The sequence below is a fragment of the Pteronotus mesoamericanus genome, unplaced genomic scaffold, assembly GCF_021234165.1.
Source record: "Pteronotus mesoamericanus isolate MK-2021 breed Mesoamerican mustached bat unplaced genomic scaffold, CSHL_Meso_final scaffold_99, whole genome shotgun sequence".
Lineage (NCBI taxonomy): Eukaryota > Metazoa > Chordata > Mammalia > Chiroptera > Mormoopidae > Pteronotus > Pteronotus mesoamericanus.
This window is the reverse complement of record NW_026555330.1, coordinates 8,099,504-8,120,990: the sequence shown is the minus strand read 5'-3', so window position 1 is coordinate 8,120,990 and position 21,487 is coordinate 8,099,504. Positions and strand designations below refer to the sequence as shown.

At 40.7% G+C, this 21,487-nt stretch overlaps 1 protein-coding gene across 1 annotated transcript; it reads right to left on the bottom strand.

Moving 5' to 3' along the window:
* Positions 1-650: 650 nt before the first annotated feature.
* PSMA5 (proteasome 20S subunit alpha 5) lies at positions 651-18,134 on the bottom strand. The gene is made up of 9 exons (XM_054564723.1): positions 17,996-18,134; positions 14,029-14,095; positions 11,025-11,151; positions 8,793-8,860; positions 7,765-7,872; positions 7,571-7,629; positions 6,884-6,986; positions 5,753-5,839; positions 651-901 (listed from the first exon to the last, which is right to left on the bottom strand). The coding sequence occupies exons 1-9, from the start codon at positions 18,022-18,024 to the stop codon at positions 824-826; spliced, it is 726 nt and encodes a 241-aa protein (XP_054420698.1). The 5' UTR covers positions 18,025-18,134; the 3' UTR covers positions 651-823.
* Between the last annotated feature and the right edge of the window lie 3,353 nt (positions 18,135-21,487).

Sequence of the window (21,487 nt, the reverse complement as noted above, 5' to 3'; positions counted from 1 at the left end):
ACATAGCTTCAGATTCTCTATCTGTTAAGTATGATAACAGTATCTACTTCATATGGCCATTTTTGCAGCTCCAATAGATTGCTTCTTTAAATCTCAACCAGTCTTATGGTGGCTCTAATGGGGGAAGTTCATAGTACATTCCAAAGTATAATGTAAACTACTTCTGAATTATACTGTTCTCTCTTCTTGATTTGTGATTGATTGCCAGGGAGGCCAGGATCATGAATCTAATTCTTTTATAGTCCTTAACTTCATTGTAAAGAAATCTCTTTCCCAGTTGTCTGTTAGGATACCAAAACTGGTACAACATTGTAACTGGCTTACTCCAACCCATCAGTGTTTGGGGAGGAACTCAAAATACGTTCTTTTGATGGTCAATTAGTAGCATCTCCTTCATATAAGGAAAGCAGTAAAAATACCTATTTACTCAAGATTAACTACAGGACTGAAATGGGATTACTGTGGTATTAGTATCTTCAACGACTGGGAAGAGCTGGTTTAGTTTCAAGTTCATTGCCAGCCACTGTGGAGAGACACTATAACTACTTTAGAATAGGCATTCTAGAAGGGTGCGGATATGAATACCATGATCGTTTTTGCCCCCTAACATAAGCACTGCGAACAAAAGACTGCATTAGAAGAGAACACTCTTATTAACAAATATTTTAAGTTTTTCTTTATTTCAGAACTGCCTTTATGTACAGACATTATTAAAAAATGCACATATGCTGGAGATTTTTCAAGAATAGGAGCTGGAAATACAAGTTAAGGGCAATCAGGAGAACTGAAATGGTCCCAGAGAAGCTCTGAGGATCACACTTCCTTAAATGTCCTTGATGACCTCTTCAAGCTCTTCCTTTGTGAACATGTGGAAATTCCGGCCGGGCTGGACGGTGGCCAGCTGGAAAGAAAACAGTGAAGGGTTAATCAGTGGCTCTCGGTCCGCCTGCTGACAGGCCAGAGAAGCTGTGCTGGTGATGACGCAGCTGGTCGTTAGGAACCAAGGATCTGCTGTCCCAGGGATATCCTTTCCCGCAACAGCTTCCGAAAATAGTTTTCTGACTCCAGAATAAAAATTCTTATTGACCAAATTTTCTATTTTGAGGTTAACCACACATCTTAGTTAACCAAATGCCTGGTGTCATAGTTACTTCGTGAAGTGGCTGCAACAAGGATCACAAAAGCAGCAGCCAGTTCCATGGGGTATTTTTTTCTATTAAAGGTTCCTTTAGAAATATAGTAAAAGCATATTTACACACTTGCAAGTTGAGCTTGTGAGTGACCGCGAGGGACCTGGCCACTCTGTGCCTCAATTTTCCTAGGTAAAAGGGGATAATGATAGCACCTAAATCATATAGTAATTATGACCATTAAATGTGTTAATGTGTAAAGTGCTTAGAACAGTGCCTAGAACATTATAATAAGCACCAAAAAACTGTTAAATATCATTACTAAGTATTATTTTCTTAATAATTGTCCATATGGCAACTTAACAAATATGTTTTGTTTTTTTAAAAGGACTGGCCATGAAAAGATTCTATTAACATTGACAGGAAATCAGTTTTGACAAAAATTATTCATAATAACCAGCAGCACAGATTATAATCTATTTAAGCAATAAAAGACTAGGGTCAGAAGATGGTTCGTTTCAAATTTATTGAACTATCAAGTTTTCCATCACCTCTGCTGACAACATAGCGCCTATTTAAGGGCAGTACTGAGAGGTACAGATGCCACTTCACCTTGGCCTAAAAAGCTGTTTTTATATATCATTTCCTCACAGTCTTTTTTTTAAACTTTAAAATTAAACATACAGGGTGTTTGTTAGTAATATTACTGGTATTTAACATAATTTGAAAACTTCCAGGATTAGCATAATCCCGTTCCATGTTTATTATTCTCTGCCTCATGTACACATAAATTTGAGAAAAAGACTACATCTTAAAACTCCTGAAGATCTGTCCTCTCAAAGCCTGCAGTCTCTGCCAGATTCTCCCGAAAAAGCTATCCGATTACATGAAATGTGAGAGTCCCATATATATTTGCAAAATATGCGCTAAACAATTCACTCATGTCCATATAGACCATGAGTTCCACTCCAAGGAAATTAAAATACAGAAATGTTACTACTGCTTCTCTAAGGACGAGACACAGAAGGTCAACAAACCAGAGAAGAGTGAGGGCCCACAGAATTTCTTGCCAAATCACTCATGGCTCAGGTTAGTCCTCCCTAGTCATTACAGGGACTGACAGCCTAGCTGAACAGAACAGCCCTACAGAACCAGGCTGCAAATCAATACGAACAGAACTCAACCAAGGATTGCCGTGAGGAAGACCATCGTCCTGACACGAGTAAACATAACCCCTAGCAACTGCACAAAGATACATTTATTTACATAATGAGTAGGAAAGATTTTTTTTTCTATTTATCTCACTTCACTTTTGAAAAACCTCTGTGAGCAGGTAAGGGATATTCTTTCATTGATTCAGTCAGTGAATGATGACTAAGCACCTGTGTACTAGTTATAGTTGTACTGGGCACCAGGGGATACAAAGATGAAGAAAGTCCCTTACTCACTAAGGGTGCTAGAGACCAGACACTGTCAATGTCAGGTTACGTGTTAGAGCTACGCAGACTTAAGGTGCAGGCACAAGGAGCGACCTGGGGAAGTCCAGGAAAGCTGCAAGGAGAAGCAATCTGAGTTGTGTCTTAAAGCATGGCTGGAGCGGGACAGAGAGTCATGGAGCAAAAGGGCAGACTAAGTAGCTCTTGGTGACTGGGGCCAAAAAGAAATGGAGTGGGAGGTCAGGGCTCAGAGACACAGGACCCAAAATCAGACCTGGGTTCCAATCTTTCATCATTTACCAAGTCTGTCATTTTAGGCAAGGTTCTACCCTCTCAAAGTGTCTGTTTCCTCCTCTGTAAAATGGAAATAAGAATATGTATCTCATAGGGTTGTTTTGAGGATTAAAAGAAATAATTGCATATAAAATGCTTAGCAAGGTACCTAACGGATTACACATGACTTAAGTAGTGAATTATCGTGCCATGAAAAGAAATTTGGAATTTGCCTTGTAACAGGAGCCAGGAAAAAAAAAAAAATTCTTTTGAAGTAGAAAACAATCAGATTAAATATGCAATTTAGGAAATCCTCTTCAGGAGCAGGATGAGGGCGAATGGGACAGAGTTGGGAGGACAAGGCTGGAGGCAGGAGAAACCGGCACTTGGGAGGTCGGGGTGGAGAGGGTCAGTGGAGTGAGTTAGTTATAAGGAGGCAAAGACAACTTGAGGAAGGCAAAAGAAAAGTAAGGTCTTCCAGGTCTCTGCTGTGAATGACAGGGACACTAGTGCTGTCATCAGCCAGGATTAGAAATATGGGAAGAGGAAATGGCTTTCAAGAAAGATAACATTTTTAGTTCCTGAACTGTCAAAAATTTGAGGTGTCTGCTTCAAAAAGGTCAAACAGCAGGTTTAAAAAGTGCCCATGAAATCTGACAAACTGGAGATTTCAAAAACACAGACGCTGAGCCTCATTTCCCAAGAATGATGGACAGTCAGGTTTGGAAACCATACGTTAGAGCACAGGTGGACGAAAGTCTCGGACAAGCAAACGGCCTTTTCTTACGTGAAGAGAAACTACAGTCAGGGGTTGAGGCATTAGTGGCAGAGCGCAGATGAGACACAGCTCCTCAAAGCAGCACCGCAGCTGCACTGACACTGAGGGAGCGATGAAAGAGCCTCGCCGCGCCAGCTGAGCCAAGCAGACCTGAGAGCTCCACTGTGAAGTGAACAGAGCTACACCCGCATCACTCTGACGCGGCAAGGAGGCAGTCTGCAGGAGTGCCGAGCCCCTCTCTCATTCAGTACCGAAGAAAGCAAAGTCCTCGAAAGGAACAGACGACACCCCTCCCGAGGGTCAGGACAGGCACCTCACTGCGCGTGCTGCACCCCACTGTCTCAGAGACTGGCAAGAAGGGGAGGGGTACTTTTCACATCTTTGCTAAGAAGGTGAAAAGAAAAAACGTTGATGAAGGTTTTCCATTTCTATCCCAAATCGCCTTCTCCCCCATCACTGCTCAAGGAGTAAGTCAACTGCCCCCATCCCACCCCCCACCCTCTCTCCCGACTCTTCTGAGACCCTCCTTAGGCCAGTCCTGTATTCTGGAATCCAGTATCACCCTGTTCACTGCAGCCCGTGCAGCCTGGCTTTACTGTGAGACATCCACAACTCTCCATTCTTCTGCTCCCAACCAGTCAATCCTGCACCAGGGATCAGCATACACATACGTTTTCTCAGTCTATGCCAAGGACAGTTAACAAATATCTTGCTAAGAGCTGACTGGTTTAATGACTGATTTGTGATTACAGCTTCAGTTGACTGACTTTGAAAAAAAAAATAACTGAAATATAATATACAGCCCTGGCTGCTGTGACTCGTCCTGCAAAATGAAGGGTTGCAGGTTTGGTGCCCAGCTGAGGTGTGTGTGACAAGCAACCGACTGATGTTTCTTTCCCACATCAATGTTTCTCTCCCTCTCTTTCTCCTCCCTCCCTCTAAAAATAAATAAATAAATCTTTTGAAGGTAGAGAGGGAGGGAGGGAGGAAATATGCAGACATACATACCACATCTGCAAGAGTAACTACTACCCTGACTTTTTCCAATTTGTTTGTGATTCCAGTCTTAGTCGTATTTTAATGTGGCCCAGCAATGCATTTACTTGTGCCTGTCCATCTGGCTTTTCCAAATATTTCCCATTCTCCTAAGTTCACTGTTCTATCTGCCCACCACCCTCCGCAGATGATCTAATAACATATAGGACCTCTCTCCCCATTCACCTCCAAACCTATCTTATCCTTATTCACCATTGCCTCCTTTCCTCCCACCTGCTCTGACTTCCTAAGGGCACTCAGAACCTGGTCCGTGCCTCTCCAGCGTCATTTCTTACCGTCTCACACCCCAGTAGTCAGACAAAACCCTCAAAGTTCCCTTTTATGCACACTTTTATTTTATATCTTTGAGCCCTCGCATATGGCCATTCCTTCTTCCTGGAATAAGCTTCTCGTCCATTCTACAGGTACCACCTCTTTCAGTAAGCTTTCCCAATGCCCCAGTGTAAATTATATGTTCTTGGGAGAATCCACTCTTATTGCTATGATAGAAGTGTCACCCCAAGCAGTTATTATCTCTATGTTCTCTACACTACACAGTATATAATGTAAATGGGAACTGTATTTTGTACATCTGTATCCCTGGCATCCATCATGGTACGTGGCATACAGTGGGTATTCAATACACATAATGTGAATGAATTCTACTCTTAGAAACCATCTCCTTCATTTGTATCATACCTTCCTTCTTCTAGAACTTTTCCATCACTATCTAACTTCTGCTTTCATATATTTTAACATTTTTTTATCAACTAGTTTCTTCTCAGTTCAGGAAGTATTTTCCAGTCTTCCCCCATCCTTAAAAAGACAAAAATCCTTTTCTTTAATGCTGCCTTCTGCTGTCAATATGTCTTGAGAAAGCAGCATACTCTTGTTTGGTTCATTTCATCACTTCCCTTTCATTCTTTAACTCACTGAATTTTGGCTTCTGCAACTACTGCTTTACTAAAGTTGCTTATTCAAAAGATATCAATAACTTCTTAAGAACTGGGAATACAAAAATGTGATTTTTCTTAATCCATTCAATCTTCAGTAACAGGAGCCAAGAAACCTGAGTAAAAACCAGTAAAACAGAAAAATACCTCTATGTTAGTTGCATTCAGCTTCTCCTCCATCACTTGTTTGAGGATGATGAGTGAAGACTTGATGGCTTCTTTCAGAGTCATAGACTTGAAACAAAGAGGATAAGGGGAGTAGCCATTAATTGTACTTAATCCCTCCTTCCTTCCGAGATTCCCCTATACCTCCCTGAAGAAAGGATTCAGCAACTATTAATAGAGCAAACATCGTAAAACGTGCAGCACATTACAAGTATGTCCAGAATTCCAGTAAATGACAAGCAAGTAGAATACACTTATTCAGAGAAAAAAGTCTTATTTTGAACCAGAACAAAATCACCAACTTTTATATGGTGAGTGGTCTTTGAAGAAGGGGAAAGGGCTGTCCTTCTTTTGTTATCTTTTAATTTAGAAGCAAGATAATATTGGTGCTATCCTATGAATAATAATTCCTAAATGATCTAAGAAGGTAGCCCAACGGTTTAGAAAATCTCTTTATTATGTTTTGTACTTCGCTTCCTCCAGACATAAAGTCAACACTGTTAGGGGTTGATGTGAGCAGGGATCTTTGTAAGAAACACCTGAATCATGTGTATGTCAGCCTTCAGCCACAACAACGTTACCCAGAACCAAGTCTTCCCATTCCACAAAGATAAAAAGTGCCAAATGCCCCCTTGCCTCAAGAGGCACACTAGAAAGTATAACCTGTGAGGAAGAGCTATGAAGATCAAGGATAAACGAGTTGTGGTACATCTATGCCACGGCACTCCACAGCAATAAGGAGAAACTACAGATGTGTGCAAAAACATGACTAGATCAAAAACAGGATGTTGAATCAAAAAAAGACAGACACAAAAATAAAAATAGATGACTCCATTTACAAAATATACAAGAATTGGCAAACTAATCTATAGTAGTGACCGTGGTTGCAAGGAAGGGAGATGGACCAGAGAAGAGACAAGCACCTCCTTTAGGTGGAAGTGTTCTCTACTCTTGGTGGTGCAGACAAGGGCACATACAATTGTCAGAACTCATAATCTGTACATTTTATTTTATGTAAGTTGTATCTTGATTTTAAAAATAATGGAAGTGGAAATGTTTATCAGCACACGTGTGGTATAGATATACACACCACAAGTGAGAACGCTTAATTACCTTGTGGTAAACTTCTTGCAAGGAGCTCTGGGCACCCTCTGAAGCAGAGCCAATTGCTCGAGCATCACACTGTACAAAGGTCCCAGATGGGTCCATATGAAACCTGCAAACCGCCCCCCCCAAAAGAAGAGGATTAAGGTGCTTAAGAGTAGTGGTATTTTATGTAACAAACATCTCACTAAGAAATATAAATCCTTGGTCTGCAGTCAGGAAACTCCACCGAAATAGAGAGGCACAGATACAAAAGGTGTTCTATGCCTGGAAGAAGCGGGTCTTTTAAAAAGTGTTTAAGCAATCTAAAAGCTCCCTCGGGAATTGAGAAGTATGGTACAGTTTATAGAAAGAGGGCACTGGGGTATGCCCATCCAAAACACGTTTGAGGACAGGGCTCAGATCAATGTTCCAATGCAAAGATCTAAAACACATCCCCTAACTATGGTAACCAAGTTACTTCTACTTCTTCCCAGAATTAGCCCTGGTTCCAATAGGGGAGTTCTTCAGAGGATCCCCAAATCTGTCTTTGTATAAACAACACAGAATCTCTGAACTTGACAGAGTTAGAAGCTCTTTGCTTTTTACAATACTACAACAATCTTCTCAGTTGACTTAAACTACCAGTCTCCAACCCAAATTAAAATAATTCGCCCAAAAAGGAAGCAGAAAAAAATATAGCAAAATGGTTCTTACAGCTGAGGTCCTTTCTCATCAACTCCTCCAAATAACAGTGCTACTCCAAAGGGGCGAGACTAGAACCAAAAACAAGAGGTAATAAGATAACTGGCTATGAAGGGGGAGGGGAACAGCTGGGAAAGCTATGTTTAGAGGACAAATGTCCTAGGTCCCACAGAACAGCCAGAAAACTTGACACAAGCTTCACTCACCATGGCACCGGGATCTGCATCTTCTTCTCCAAACTGCAGAGCCAGATTGGACACAGCCTGGGTCACACTCTCTACCGTCATTGTCTCATTGTAGGTGAACCAATGGTTCTAGAAGGGGAGCAAAGCATGGTCTGCCTTCCAAATACAAAGGACATCAGAGCGGCCCCACCAGCCTACTGCACGTGCCCCCCACCCTCCACCCTCGGACTGTGCTTGGAAGCTGAAGCCTCATATTCCAGGGTGTTTTCCTTAACACTAAAATCGAATGCTTGGGAGTACACGAGAGAATGAGAAATAACTCTGGAGATAAACTTTTACCAAAGGACTCTAAGCAATGCTGGACTGGAGGGATTACTCCTTGAAAAGCAGTTAACCCCTCACAGCACCCAGGTTAGTTTTTTCACAAAATGAATGTGAATAGCTGAGTGCTACTTTCCCTGAAGACCCTATCTTACCATACTGTTGGTGCTCAAATTAAATGACTTATTCTCACGAAAGTATTGACAGCAAATTTGCAAATAAATCAAAAAATTTTACCCATCACATATTTTTTTTCGTACTAGTCTTGCTCTCCAGGCAGCAGGTGCTCAGTTTAAAAAAAAAAAAAAAAAGTCAGTATTCCTGACCAGCATTTGTCACCTGGTACCTATCATTACTCACCACAGGAGAGCTGTTATTTGCAAGCCCAGCAGCAAAGGGGGAGAATGTCCTTTGGCTGTGTTTACCTCCTGCCATGTGCTCCCACAGAAAGTCAATTAGGGAACAGAATGCAGTGCAATGCTTGCTTTATAGAAGGCAAATCAAAAAGAAGCAAGAGACTCTCAGCACTCTTTACCAGGGCTTCCTTAATGCTGCGATGGGTGGGTAGCTAGCCTACAAGCCTTCAAGTTATAACTAGGGATCCTACCCAAATCATTCCCAGGAGTTCCACCTGGTATTAACACAGATACCAGCAATATAGCCCACACAGCAGCACTAAACAAAGAACTCAAGCACCATGTGAAAAGGAGAGATGATGCTAATTTTACCTGTGTCTCCACTCTGGCTTTATCAATTAAAGTCTTAGCATCAGCAATTAGCCCACTCATGGCACAACCTGTAATGTAAAAGCAACAGTGACCCAGAGACTATATCCTTGTAGAACTCTTTCATCCACTCAGGAAATGCTGAAATTCTGCAGTGGAACCAGGGCACCATTGAGCAATCACACGGCAATATACCCAAGAGATTGGATGGGAAATTATTTGCACTGAACTGCAAGTATAATTTATTACAAACGAACAAAAAACCATCCAAAATGACAAAGTCCAGCTATTAAGACAGTAGACAGAGAAAAACAGCTAATCAAACATGAATTTCCACATATTACATCCTTAAACATCCCTATAGCACTGCTTTGTAGATCATGGCACACTTTCAAACTAAGCAAACACCATCACCACAACAGAAGAAATAAGGAAAAAAATTACCATCTTACTATGAGCTTTGATGGAAGACCCCAGAATAAAATCAAAAGCCTTTTTATTTCCCTGACCAAACACAAACCAACTAATAGATCAGTGGGCAGGTTTGCCTAATTGTCCAAGGTAATAAGATTATGTCTGCTACTTTATATGCCGCGACTCAAATCTAAACCTGCAGCCGAGGTCTCGCTCCCATGTCTCAGACATGTAAATTATGCCAAATGACTCCCTTAATGTATCTACTTGGATATACCACAGACTCAAACCAAGTTACTTCCCTTCCAGACTCCAACTTCTCTCTTAGCACCCAAAACCAATCACACCCCAAATTCTATCAATCTCTATCTGATTAGCCTGTCTGGCATTAGTCCTTTACCTCTCAATTCTTTGGCCCTGGCCCTGGTTAAAGTCTTCATTTCTCTTTGTTTGTATTAAAAACAATTTCTTACCTAGTTTCCCTGCCTCCATTCTCAGCTCCTTTCACCCTACCTTCTACATGGTTATCAGAATGGTCTTTCTAAAGCCCTAATCTGTTATTACCTCAACGCTTAAAACCTTCCCCATCAATGCAAAAGGATCAAGTTTAAGGTACTCAGATTCATTTCTTGCCATAGCCCATCCACCTCCCAGTCATATCAAACACTGTGCCAGGGTATTTTATATTTTACACAACAAGGCTTTGCTCATTTCTATTCCTTCTGACTAGAATGCTTTCCTCTGCTATAGCCAGACATTGTTCACTTGGTAAAACTTCCTTATCTGTAGAATTCAACTCAGCTCAAGCATCACCATTAAGGCCTCCTGTTCTGAAGGCCCACTACCACTGGCCTCAGGCAAAACTAGTTATTTCCTCCTCTGTACCCCTACTGAGCACACGCAACAGCGTTTCTTAATATGGATGTCACTGAATGCACTTACTTATTTGCATGTCCACAATTAGACTGTATGCTTCTAGAAGACAAGGACTATCTCTCTTTCTTCTCTGTACCCCTGTAGACTAGCACACTATCTGGCACATAGTAGGCTCTCAATTTGTTGAATGAAGTAACACTGACCTACCTCCAAAAGACAGGTGACTTAAAGATAAATTTGACAATGTTCTATCTTAGAAGACTAAATCTCAGTTTCTATATCTATGAAAGAGATAATATTAAGCTCTTACAATTGCATTGACATTTGGTTCTGATGCCTTCAAGCATTTTTTTTTTTTTACTAATGTTTCATTAATTAGATGACTAGATAGGTTAAGAAAATTTGGACAGCCAACTAAAATGCCATGCTATAATAAGCAGAACTATTTGCCACAATGGTGCTGAAGCTAAGGCAGGGAAATTACAAGAGACCAAAAAAGGGAGGGAGTAGGGGGAGATGGGGAGTAAAAAGATAAATCTGAAGATCTGAATATCCTTAAGAACACTTCTTTTTTTAGAGAACAGCTCTAGCTTCCTACACCATCTTCAGCTTCACCAGAATCCTCAGCTCCCGGGGGCCTCCCACAAGGACTAACGTTATGGATCAGTGAATACCCAGCCATCGTAGGGAGCTGGCCTTTGACTCAACCTTTACGTATTTCAATGACCGTCACGTTTACAGGTCTAAATTTGAGGGAGAAAGGAACTTCAGGAAGTAAATGAGCCCTACAGTTGCTTCCTACTCGTACATTATGCACACTGGCCTACTGCCTGGAAACCGACAGCTAATAAGGGAATAAGGTGTCCACTCAATGAACCTCCCTGGGAACATCAGACTAGTTAGCCCAGGCCAGATCATACATAGCAGCTTTTCCCTACTCCTTACCTATGTGAGCATCAATCTCTACAATTTTCTCAATGCTGCTTGGCTCCATGAGTGGGGAGGTAATTCTCTTCTCCACAGCTAGGCACACCCCCTCTGATGTCTGGATTCCAATGGCTGTAGAACCAAGCTGAACAGAAACATGTTATGGTTATCATGTGCAGGTCAAAGAACAGTCTCACATATTCCCCAGGGAACTTTCTGTGTGTTTTCACAAGACAGACACTTAAATCAGCCATACCCAGTATATAGAAAGAATAAGGAGCACCCTGACTGTACTGTCCTGCTCTTACTGATGGTAAGAATACTGATTTACAGAATTTTACGCCTCTAAAGGCCAAATGACTCCCTTAATGTATCTAGGAATGTATCAGGAAGGTCTTGAAAATATCTGGAAAACAATCAACTTTAATGTCCATATTTTGGAGAGGAGCAGACTCTAAAGTTCTAAACATACTGGGCAAAGAAATAATGAAACGCTAATTTTTTTCCTAGACCTGGTTTCTTTTTATCTCTGCTATCTTGATCTGTTTCAAAAGATGATATTCCTCAAATCTATGTGACTCCAGAAAAAGAATTTACTTAAAAAAAAAAAAAAAAGGGAAAAAGAAAAACCACCACCAAGGCAAAAACACTAATTTCTCGAGGTCACTAGCAGTCCACACGTGGCTTAATTTCATTTATCCATCTCCATGCCACCATCCTAGTCACCTACTCCTCTGTCTCAGTTTCCTTGCCTGCAAAATGAGGATACTAATATTTACACTGAGAAGGGTAAAGTGATACATTAAAATAGTTAATATAGCACATAATAAATGAGCAACAAATGTTAGTTATTCTTATTTGCATAGCTTACTTCAACAGTCTCCTACTTAGTCTCCTATCTTTAATTTCTCTCCCCCAAGGTATCTTTCGTGTTATGGCCTGACAGATCTAATAAAATGCTATTTTCATTACAGTACTTCTCTGAAGAACTAATATCTCCCTAAACTGCTTGTAATGTCAATTCCAAATAAGCTTCCAGAGCCCTCAAAACCTAATTCCACTTCTCTCTTCCAACTTTAATGTCTTCCAACATTATTCTCCAACAAAGCACCAGACTCCCGAAGCCTGTTACTGCAAAGGATTCTAAAGAATTCCATGAATCATTATGCATAACAACATGTCAGCATGATATAGGCTATAAAATATATCAAAATCAAGATAATTTTGTTTTGTACACTTACATTTACACCCAGATATTTCTATATTACAATTTTGCCTAAACTCCACCTTCTTCCCCTTGGCGGGGCCTGGGGAGAAGGTGAAGGGAAAAGAGGGAACATGTGAACTCTTTGTAGTGTTTCTTCAATAAAACTCATTAGAATAGTAACCACTGTCCAGATAATTCAGTCTAATACACTAATTTTGACACTGACACAGATTTTCACTCCTCCTCCCAAGAAACCTACTCTAAAGGCATTCCCCCGACCTCTGCTGATACGTCTCACCCATGCTACCCATACGGTTACTCCAAGTGATAATTTCTACTTGTCACCCATTTTTAGTCATTTCTCCAGCTCCTTTCATACTACTGAATCCTTACAGTTATTGAGTTGCTTTCTCATTGGCCACTCATAAGTTGCCAAGGCAACAGCCAGATTATTTAGACACCAAAGAGCCTGAATTTTCACAAAGGTTAAATTGTATCCATTAAGAGCCACATTACTATCTAGGGCTAGGGAGCTCAGATAACATCTCATTATCTCTAAGCAATCTAGAAATTACTAGCAGTAAGGGGCTCAAGGGGAACCCCCAAAACTGGGCATTACTCTTAGCTTGCATGTATGGGAAGAACTGTTGTCTTAGCTGAGGCTCAAAATAAATGCCACAGCTTGGAATTCTGATAGTCTCGTACTCCATAGCAACGTATGGTTTCAACACATGGCAAAGATGATCAGAAATAAAAACAGGCACTTGAAAATGGCCCATGATTTTCTGTACCACTAGCTTTCACAATGCTTCCTTCTTCACTTCTATGTCTCCAACTAATCGAAATTTCTTTTCCTCCTTCCCAGATTCTCACACAACCATTTCTGCCAATGCACTCTTTCTAGAAGAGGTAGCTTAGAAGGAAACACAACAGCTCTCTTCAATTAAGTGAGGAAATGTCTTACGGAAGAGGTTCAAACATCGCATGTGGTTCAAGAGCAGAAGTAGAACCAACTAAAGGAAACTTCAGGAAGTCAGATTTTTTTATTCAATACAAGGATAAATGTCTAAACCATTATGAACTATTTCCAAACATGATTTATATAGTAAGAAAATATTTTATCAATGGAACTACACAAATAGAGGCTGTTTGGGGATATAGCGATGACTGAAGCACAAAATGAAGGGTTGGGTTAGATCAGTGATTCTCAACTCTTTGCTAGACATAAGAATCACTGGGAGAGTTCTTAAAAATAGCAAGCCTGGACCTTATCCTGGACAACATAAATCAGAATTTAGATCATCCATAACCCAACAAATATAGTTCCTATATGAGAACTTCAGGTTACTTCCTAATTAATTTTTTGAATACTCATTTTGAACTATTCAATTTTGTTACTAAATTAAAGAATACATCTCTTATTCAGCCTAATACAAATTCACAACCTTACCAAGAATACAGGTGATCAGTTAAATGAATTGTTAAAAATATCCCCTAGGTGCTAACTCTGAACTTCTATACCACCCCCCCCTTTATAGTTAAGAAGATTATGAACACAAAGATAGCCATCCAATCCACTGAGAAAAAGTTACTTACATAATTATGGAACAGTTATCTACTCAAAAAGTATTAAAATAGATTTTAGGAATGGGATTGAAATTGTTACTAAAATGGTTAATAGTGGTTGGTTAAAGGGAGATAAAAAACATTTTCTAAAGGAATAGAGAAAACACTTTTACTCAAATGGTCTGCCAGTAAAGCACTAAGTTGTCATGAAATTTCAAAAACTATACCACTTGCCACTCGATACTATACCTTGATAGCCTCAATGGCATATTCCACTTGGAATAATCTTCCTTCAGGAGAAAAAGTATTCACACCCCTATAGTTAAAAAAAAAAAAAAAAAAAAAAAAAAAAGGTATTAAAAATTGTCAGGAAAAAAAAGCGCAGAGACACTAAACTCATGTTCCCAGACATCTAGCTCAAATGGCCACAGGATGTGCATGCCGTCATTATTCTTCACCTACAACAATCTGTAGCTTTTGTGTATGTGTGTGTGTACATTAGTAGCTTTTCAAGGAATGGAACTGGTATACAGAACACTTCTGCTCCACTCCCAGAAAGTCTTCAAACTGACCCAAGGAGAGTACTGCCTCAATCCTGAATCAATCTGGAATTCCTTTGGTTAATTCATGCCCCCAAACTATCAGGCAATTCCCAAGAAAATGTGCATTTATCCTTATCTTCTTCCCACTGCATTCGATGTTAATACTTTACTTTTTAATAAAAGTCAGTCACAAGTTTTCTCTATTTATTTGCATGAATTAGTATTGTTATCTTAACAGACTGAGATCTGTGTAGTTCCTAAAGCCTAACCTAGTTCATTCACTCAATATATATTTATACCAATTACATGCCGGACTGCTTTTCTCTCTAAAACACCTCCCCACCTTTCCTTACTCCAGTCTGTTGGAAATTCCTATGGAGAGGAGACATCAATAATGGTCTTCGCTAGAAAAGTTTCCAGCACACAATGGACACTTTAAAAATATTTGAACAAATGAATGAAAATAGTTATGATTCTTGGTTTGTGGAGTCTGGATTTTGAAACATGTAACATGATAGAGTATATATAGTGTTTTCAAATTTGTTTTATTAGAAACTCTTCTTTAAAAAAACTTTTTATATAAATTCCCAAAATATAAAATAAATAATACAAGTTGACATTAACTACATAACTACTATATGCCTAGTACTGTCATAAACCTTTAAATGATTTAACTCACTTAATCCTCAAACCAATCCTATGAATTATTACTCTAAGATAGGTACTATTTTACGCATGAGAAAGTTGAGGGACAAAGAGGTTAAGCAATTTACCCAAAGTCACTCCGCATATAAGAGGCTGAGCTGGAACTGGAATTTAGGCAGTCTGACTACAGAGCCCAAGCTTTCAACTATTCCACTAGACTTCCTCTGGGAGTCACTAGGGCTAAATCAGGGATAAAAGGAGAATCCCACCATCCCAGCCACCCGTTGGTCCCAGAGGTAACATCCTGAGGTCATTTAAAGGAAGTTTAAGGCTCTAAGGAACAGTTTTTTGGGGTTTTTTTTAAATCACTGGGAGAAAAGTCTGCGGACAGGAGACCTGGGATTAAGTTCTAGTTCTGCCACTTACTACCTTTAATTCCTTCAAATGGAAAAACAAAAACCAAAACAAAACAAACCCTATCCTGCCTCTGTCATAAGACAATCAGCACTAAATTACAGAGTGAGGGAGCTTTGTAAAGTACTATTCCAATGTAGTGTTTTCATTCTGACTCAGAAACTTCACTCTAATGACGTATTGCTATATCCTCCGTAACATGGGGTTCTTCTCTTGGCCCTCTTAAACTTCACTGTTTTCATGGGTTACTTCATTTACGTCAAGTACTGACTCGTACTTCCGAATCCCTATTAACAATTACCTCTTCCCTTATTAATGTAAATGCCTCCTGAGCATTTCCTTGGGTATCCCCCAGGATAGAACATTCAACATTCTCCAATCTGATATCTCTTTAAATGCAGCCACCCTTGGAAAATCAACTCCATTTCTTGCCATTCTTATTTCATTTTTATTTTAAAACACCTCCAATCTCCCTATTCCCCAAACTAGAAAGTTGTGCATAATCTAATTCATTCTTCCCCATCTTCTCCCATATTAGCCATATGCCAAGTCATATCTATGTATATCAATTCCTCCTACACAGTAACTCAACACTCTCTTCCTTCCATTCTCAATGCCCTCATTATCTTTCACCTGACTATATTTCTAACTGGTATTGACTCACTCCCCAAGCCAGTCCATTAATCTCTATTCCAATTATGACTATGTAACTTCTTAATAAAAATTATGGCACCCAATTACCTACAGAATCAGACCCAAACTCCTTAGCCTCCTATTAAAAACCACTCAATATCCAGCACCATCCTATTTTTCCCTATCTCCCACTGTTCCCACACATTATCAGGTGCCAGACAGACTGGAATTTCCCAAATATGTACTGTGCTTTCCAATGTCCCTTGATTGTACATCCTACATTCTGTGCCTCAAAACTACTGGCCTCTGCCCTGGCTGGTATGGCTCAGTGGATTGAGTGCTGGCCTGTGAGCCAAAGGGTCATGGGTTCGATTCCCAATCAGGGGACGTGCCCAGGCTGCAGGGCAGGTCCCTGGTGGGGGGTGCCTGAGAGGCAACCACACATTGATGTTTCTCTCCCTCTCTTTCTCCCTCCCTTCCCTTCTCTCTAAAAATAAAATCTTTAAAAAAAACAACAACTACTGACTTTCACTGTCCTTATTTATCAAAATCTTGCTTTCTCAAGATCAGTTTAAATACCAGCTTTTTGAAGTTTTCTATGATCCTCTAATATTGAATGTAATTCATCAAAATTCCCAGTGTTTAATTTCACTAGTGACATGAATATAAGTCTGAGTCATACTGTTTTGTTTGTTTCCATTTGAACCATTTGTTTCAATAGTTCTTTAAAAGACAATCTCCCATATGGGTCAAGGATCTTGATTTTGTTCACTGATGTATGACCAGCAACTAGAACAGTGCCTTATACACAGCAAACATTCAAGTAAAATACATTAGCTAAAATTTAAATTAAAAAGGGCTATATTTTAGCCCTTCTTGGGAAGATACAAAAAATGAATGACACAAAGCAAAATAAAGATATCAAGTAAAACTTCAATGCTCTGGAAGCTAAATATTGACTAACAAAGTCATTTTATAGAACAGTAGGAAAAGACGTCAGTTTTAAAATTTCACATGCATCTTCTATAAGTCAGTAAAAGGATAAAGTTGTAGTTTCAGCTGATAAAACTTCCGACAGCCTAAGAATACCTGACAAAAAAGGCAGCTTCTCCAGCCACCCAGTACAAATAAAACATCTGCCTTTCCTAGACAAAAAAAAAAGCTGTTTAAATTTAACTCATCAAAACAGAAACTGAAAGTAAAAATGTCTGCAGCATGTATGCAATTTAATACCACCTCACATTTCCAAGTCCTGAGTTTTTGATTTAGAAAACTGATCTGGCCTTCAACGCAAATTAACCTGCCTTAAAGTCTTTACAAAGTCAGAGAAGCCTAGGACGAGTGGAATCGGCATGCTGAGAAAACTTCTGAGAACCACTTGAAATACCAGTTCCTATAAAAGCAGACTCCAGACACTGTATCTGGGGACAGCTGGGACTGCCTTCGTGCTCCTGCAGAAAATATTCGTCCCAGTGTGCCCCACTACCTCTCAAAGGCAAGGCTGCTCTATTCCCACCACTAAAAAAAATGGAAAACGACGTTCTTCTCCTAGTAGAAAAAGGGAGCTGAAAGTATCAAGCCCAGTCAATACTCTCTAGCTGCTTTCTCTTCCAGGCAGCATGTTTACATTTTTTTATAAACGTAGCAAGAAAAGGTGAACGGGGTAGGGGTGATCTCTGGGCTTCCCCGGGTTAAAGGTCGGAGTACCGCCCCTCAGCCTTCTTCCCCAAGCACGAAGGGGAGCTTCTCGCTTCCGCACCGAGTTAGGACCCAGCAGTGACTCAGCGGTAGGACAGGGACGGCCGATTGGTTTAAGTCTAGCTTGGGGAATCACAGCAGGCGGCTGGGAGAGCAAGAGATCCCTAAGCTGCACCAAACGCGGGTTCCTGGGGCGCCCCGTGACACTGCAGAACCCAGGCCGAGGCTGGGCCCCTGGCCTGCCCACCCATAACCCAAACACCATCTTCCCCTGCCGCACATACCTGTCGTACTCGGACCGGGTGAGGAACATGGCGAGGGTGGGAGAAGGCGGCAGGGGTTACGCGCGGATTTTGAGAGCCAACACGAGTGCACCAGCACGCAACTCTCCACACGGCCACAGAACGGAGGCTCCGCTCCCAACTGCGCGTGCGCCCCCGACCTCTTCAGCCCGCCCTCTTGTGCCTGCCTCCTATTGGTTGGTCATAGTTCTCGCTGAGATGATTGGACCAACGAGCTGCCCTGCCAGGCTTTGGACGGTCCGGAGAGGGCGGGACCCCGGGTCGTATTTCCGCTTTAAATCCCAGGTGGTTGCTAGGAGCGCTCGGGACAGCCGGCGTGCGATTCAGGTCGTTCTGTTAACGGAGGTGTGAGAGTTGAGCAGTCCGAATCCTGAGTGGGTAGATTCCTCGCCAGTTCCTGTAATCCCCGCCAGAGCACGTTGGCCCCATTTTCTTCAAACTCTTCAGCCGTCTTTTGATTCCCCTCTGCTGCGCCCTGGCGCGGCCTTCCGCGAGATGCTGGGTGAAGGGCTGCGGGACTGGACTTGGGCGGTGATGGGGTGCGCTGCAGAGGGCCTGAGCGGCGGCCGTGAGCACATCGGTTCGCTTCAGTCTCCCCTACCGTGGCTGTTGAGAAAAGTGGTGGGTTTTAGTCTGTCAGAAACTCTTCAAGTTTCCTTGTGGTCAAGGTATTTCTACCAGTATTTCCTTACCTCCGCCTACGCCCTCCACCCCCCACCCCTCCCGCGCAGGTTTTAGACCTGGTGACTCAGCTCCGAATCCGGAATTCAGATTTTTCACTACTCTTTCTGTTATTCGTGAAGGAGTGGCTGACGATGCCGCCTTTTTTCTACTTCTCGCTTCCCTTCCCTGAGGGTAGGAGTGCAACTTCGTAGCTGCGTAGAAAGATCGTAAATAAATTATTTGTTCAAGAAAGTTAACGAGTTAAGTCATTTAATGGGCAGTATATAACTGAAAGAGAAATGATAGGCTTCCATTTCCAGTTAATATGACACCTTTGGTCTTTAGCCTCTCCACGCCTGTATCGCTCACGTAAAGTTCACACTTGGCCCTAGATTAGGTTTCCAAGCGACCAAGGCGTTTCACTGGTTGGGGAAATTTAGAAATACACCTTTTGGGTGTAGATCTCTATTTTTCCCATCATTTATTTCCTGCCTTCATGAATTCAATAGGAATTTCGTTTTGTGGTCCCTAGACCATCAGAGGTTCGACACGTTAATAAAACAAATTCCAGGTAGCACTCGTCAGGTATGTTAGATTTCTGAGGGTGTCCTTTAGGTTTCTGGTCAAGCTAATCTGACCTATTGGAAAATATTAGTTCAATTCATTACGCTTACTCTTTCGAAGAGAGAGTCGGGGGAATTATTTAATGGGTACAAAATCTCAGTACGGGAATGATGAAAAAGTTCTCGAAATGGACTGTGGTGGTGGTTGCCCAACAGTGTTAATGTACTTAATGCCACTGAACTGTACGCCTAAAATGGTTAAAATGGTAAATATTGTTTATATGTATTTTACTACAATGAAAATAAATAAGGAAAAGTAACTGACATTGAGTTGAGGACCAGTAATGTGTCTTAATCAGCCTAGCACGTAGTTTATAGTAGCTGCGTTAGGAATATTTGTTCAGTAAACATTTATTGATTGCTATAAACAATCAATAAATGGCATAGAGATTACTATATGTGTCACTTGGAGAATTAGAGTAAGTAGAAAATTCATTCTTTCAAATTGCCACTATGGAAATTTGCTTTAAAACTGGTTTCATTCTTTTTTTTTTTAATTTCCTTTGTGGGTTTTTTTTTGTTTATTTGTTTATGTTGTTTTTGTTTTTGTAAAGTGGAAATTTATTGGTCACAATCCCTTTCGGTGAAATAATGGGAGATGAGGACTGCATTTCTTGAAGAAATGCAGATCATTTGGACATTAATGAAAGTTCTGTATTCACTTACAGAAAGAGAGCTCTCGGATATTTTGGCACTGTTTTGCACATTTTTGTCAAAAAAAGGAAAATGACCTCCTCATTGAAAGCTGCCATAATCAGGTCTAAACTATATTACAATAAAATTTGATACTTTTCCATCTATTGATTAGAAGGCTCTTAACTCTGGAACTAAATGAAATCGTTTGGTAAAGTTAATAGCTCAATAAATATTGGAAATACTCAGATTTGTTAGCAAATGTCATACATGGTCACTTTCTGTCAGATGATATGGAGGATTTTATAAGTGATTTCAAATCAATCTAATCTAGGTCCCTTTGCTCTTCCTAAATATGTTCCCCAAATCCAATGGTCCGCATTTATCTCTAGCAGCTATAATTTGTTATTTACATTAAAAGACATTTTAGATTTGTATGCTTTGCCTTGTATATGATTTCTTTTTTACTTTACATTGTGTTAAAATATTTTAAAATAAGCAAAAATTTTAGCCAAGGATATTGAGAGGTTTGACTAGCTTTGATTCTTGCAAGCCTAACCCCCAATACATCAAAATGTGGTCTTCTTTAGAAATAGGGTTGTTTCAAATGTAATTAGTTAGGATGGTATTACATTGGAGTAAGGTGGACCTCTATGTCAATATAACTGGTGTCCTTATAAGCAGACGCCATTTGAAGACAGAGATACACAGAGAGAATGCCATGTGATAAAAAACAGATCAGGGTGATGCCAAGGATTGCCAGCAAACCAGCAGAAACTAGGGAAGAAGGACGGAACAGATTTTCCTTCATAGCCCTCAAAAGGAACCAAGCCTGCTCACACCTTGATCTCAGAATTGTAGCCTCCAGAACTGTGAGACAGTATCTATTGTTTAAATCACCAAATTTGTGGTACCTTGTTAAGGTAGCCCTAAGAAACTCACATAAATGGAGTGACCACAATGGCAGAGGTGGAGGCTATGGATGGACCCAAAGACATGGACTCCAACTTTTCAAGGCTGACCTAGCTAGTGATGTCTAAGTGTTCCAACCTTTCAGCAACAGAGACAAATGCTGAACCCCCAATATGGCTGTGTTACTCAAAACAAACTGGCTGCTTGCTGACCAGTTGACTACATAGGGTTCTTTGTACCCTGAGATCTTCATCCAGTGTTATTATATTGGGACTTATGGAATGCCTGATATCCTACATTAAATAGCATTCAATCAGGGAACCTGCTTCACGATAAAAGCGGTGTGGGAGTGGGGCCATGACCATGGGATCCACTGGCCACATACACTTTCTAGAAAAAGCCGACCTCAGAGAGAGCTAGAATGACTTTCTAAAGGCACAGATGAAGTGCTCATCAGAGGCAACACTGGAAAGGTTGGATGCTTTTATTGAGAATGTGTTACATTAAAAACCAGAAGGCTGTATAACCTCAAGAGGAAAAATATATGAGTCAACTTACCAAGGAATGGATGCAGGAATAAGCCCACTTACCTTACTACCACCAATGAGGATTTTTGTGCTTCCTTTACCTACAAATCTGGGAT

Bases quoted from the DNA above. Each gene is read 5' to 3' on its own strand.
- PSMA5 (XM_054564723.1), bottom strand. From the start codon at position 18,024: ATGTTCCTCACCCGGTCCGAGTACGACAG. The intron at 11,152-14,028 runs GTATAGTATCGA...GTTTCTGTTCAG, and splicing joins ATGCCATTGAGGCTATCAAG to CTTGGTTCTACAGCCATTGG. The intron at 8,861-11,024 runs GTAAGGAGTAGG...TTTACATTACAG, and splicing joins AGAGATTGATGCTCACATAG to GTTGTGCCATGAGTGGGCTA.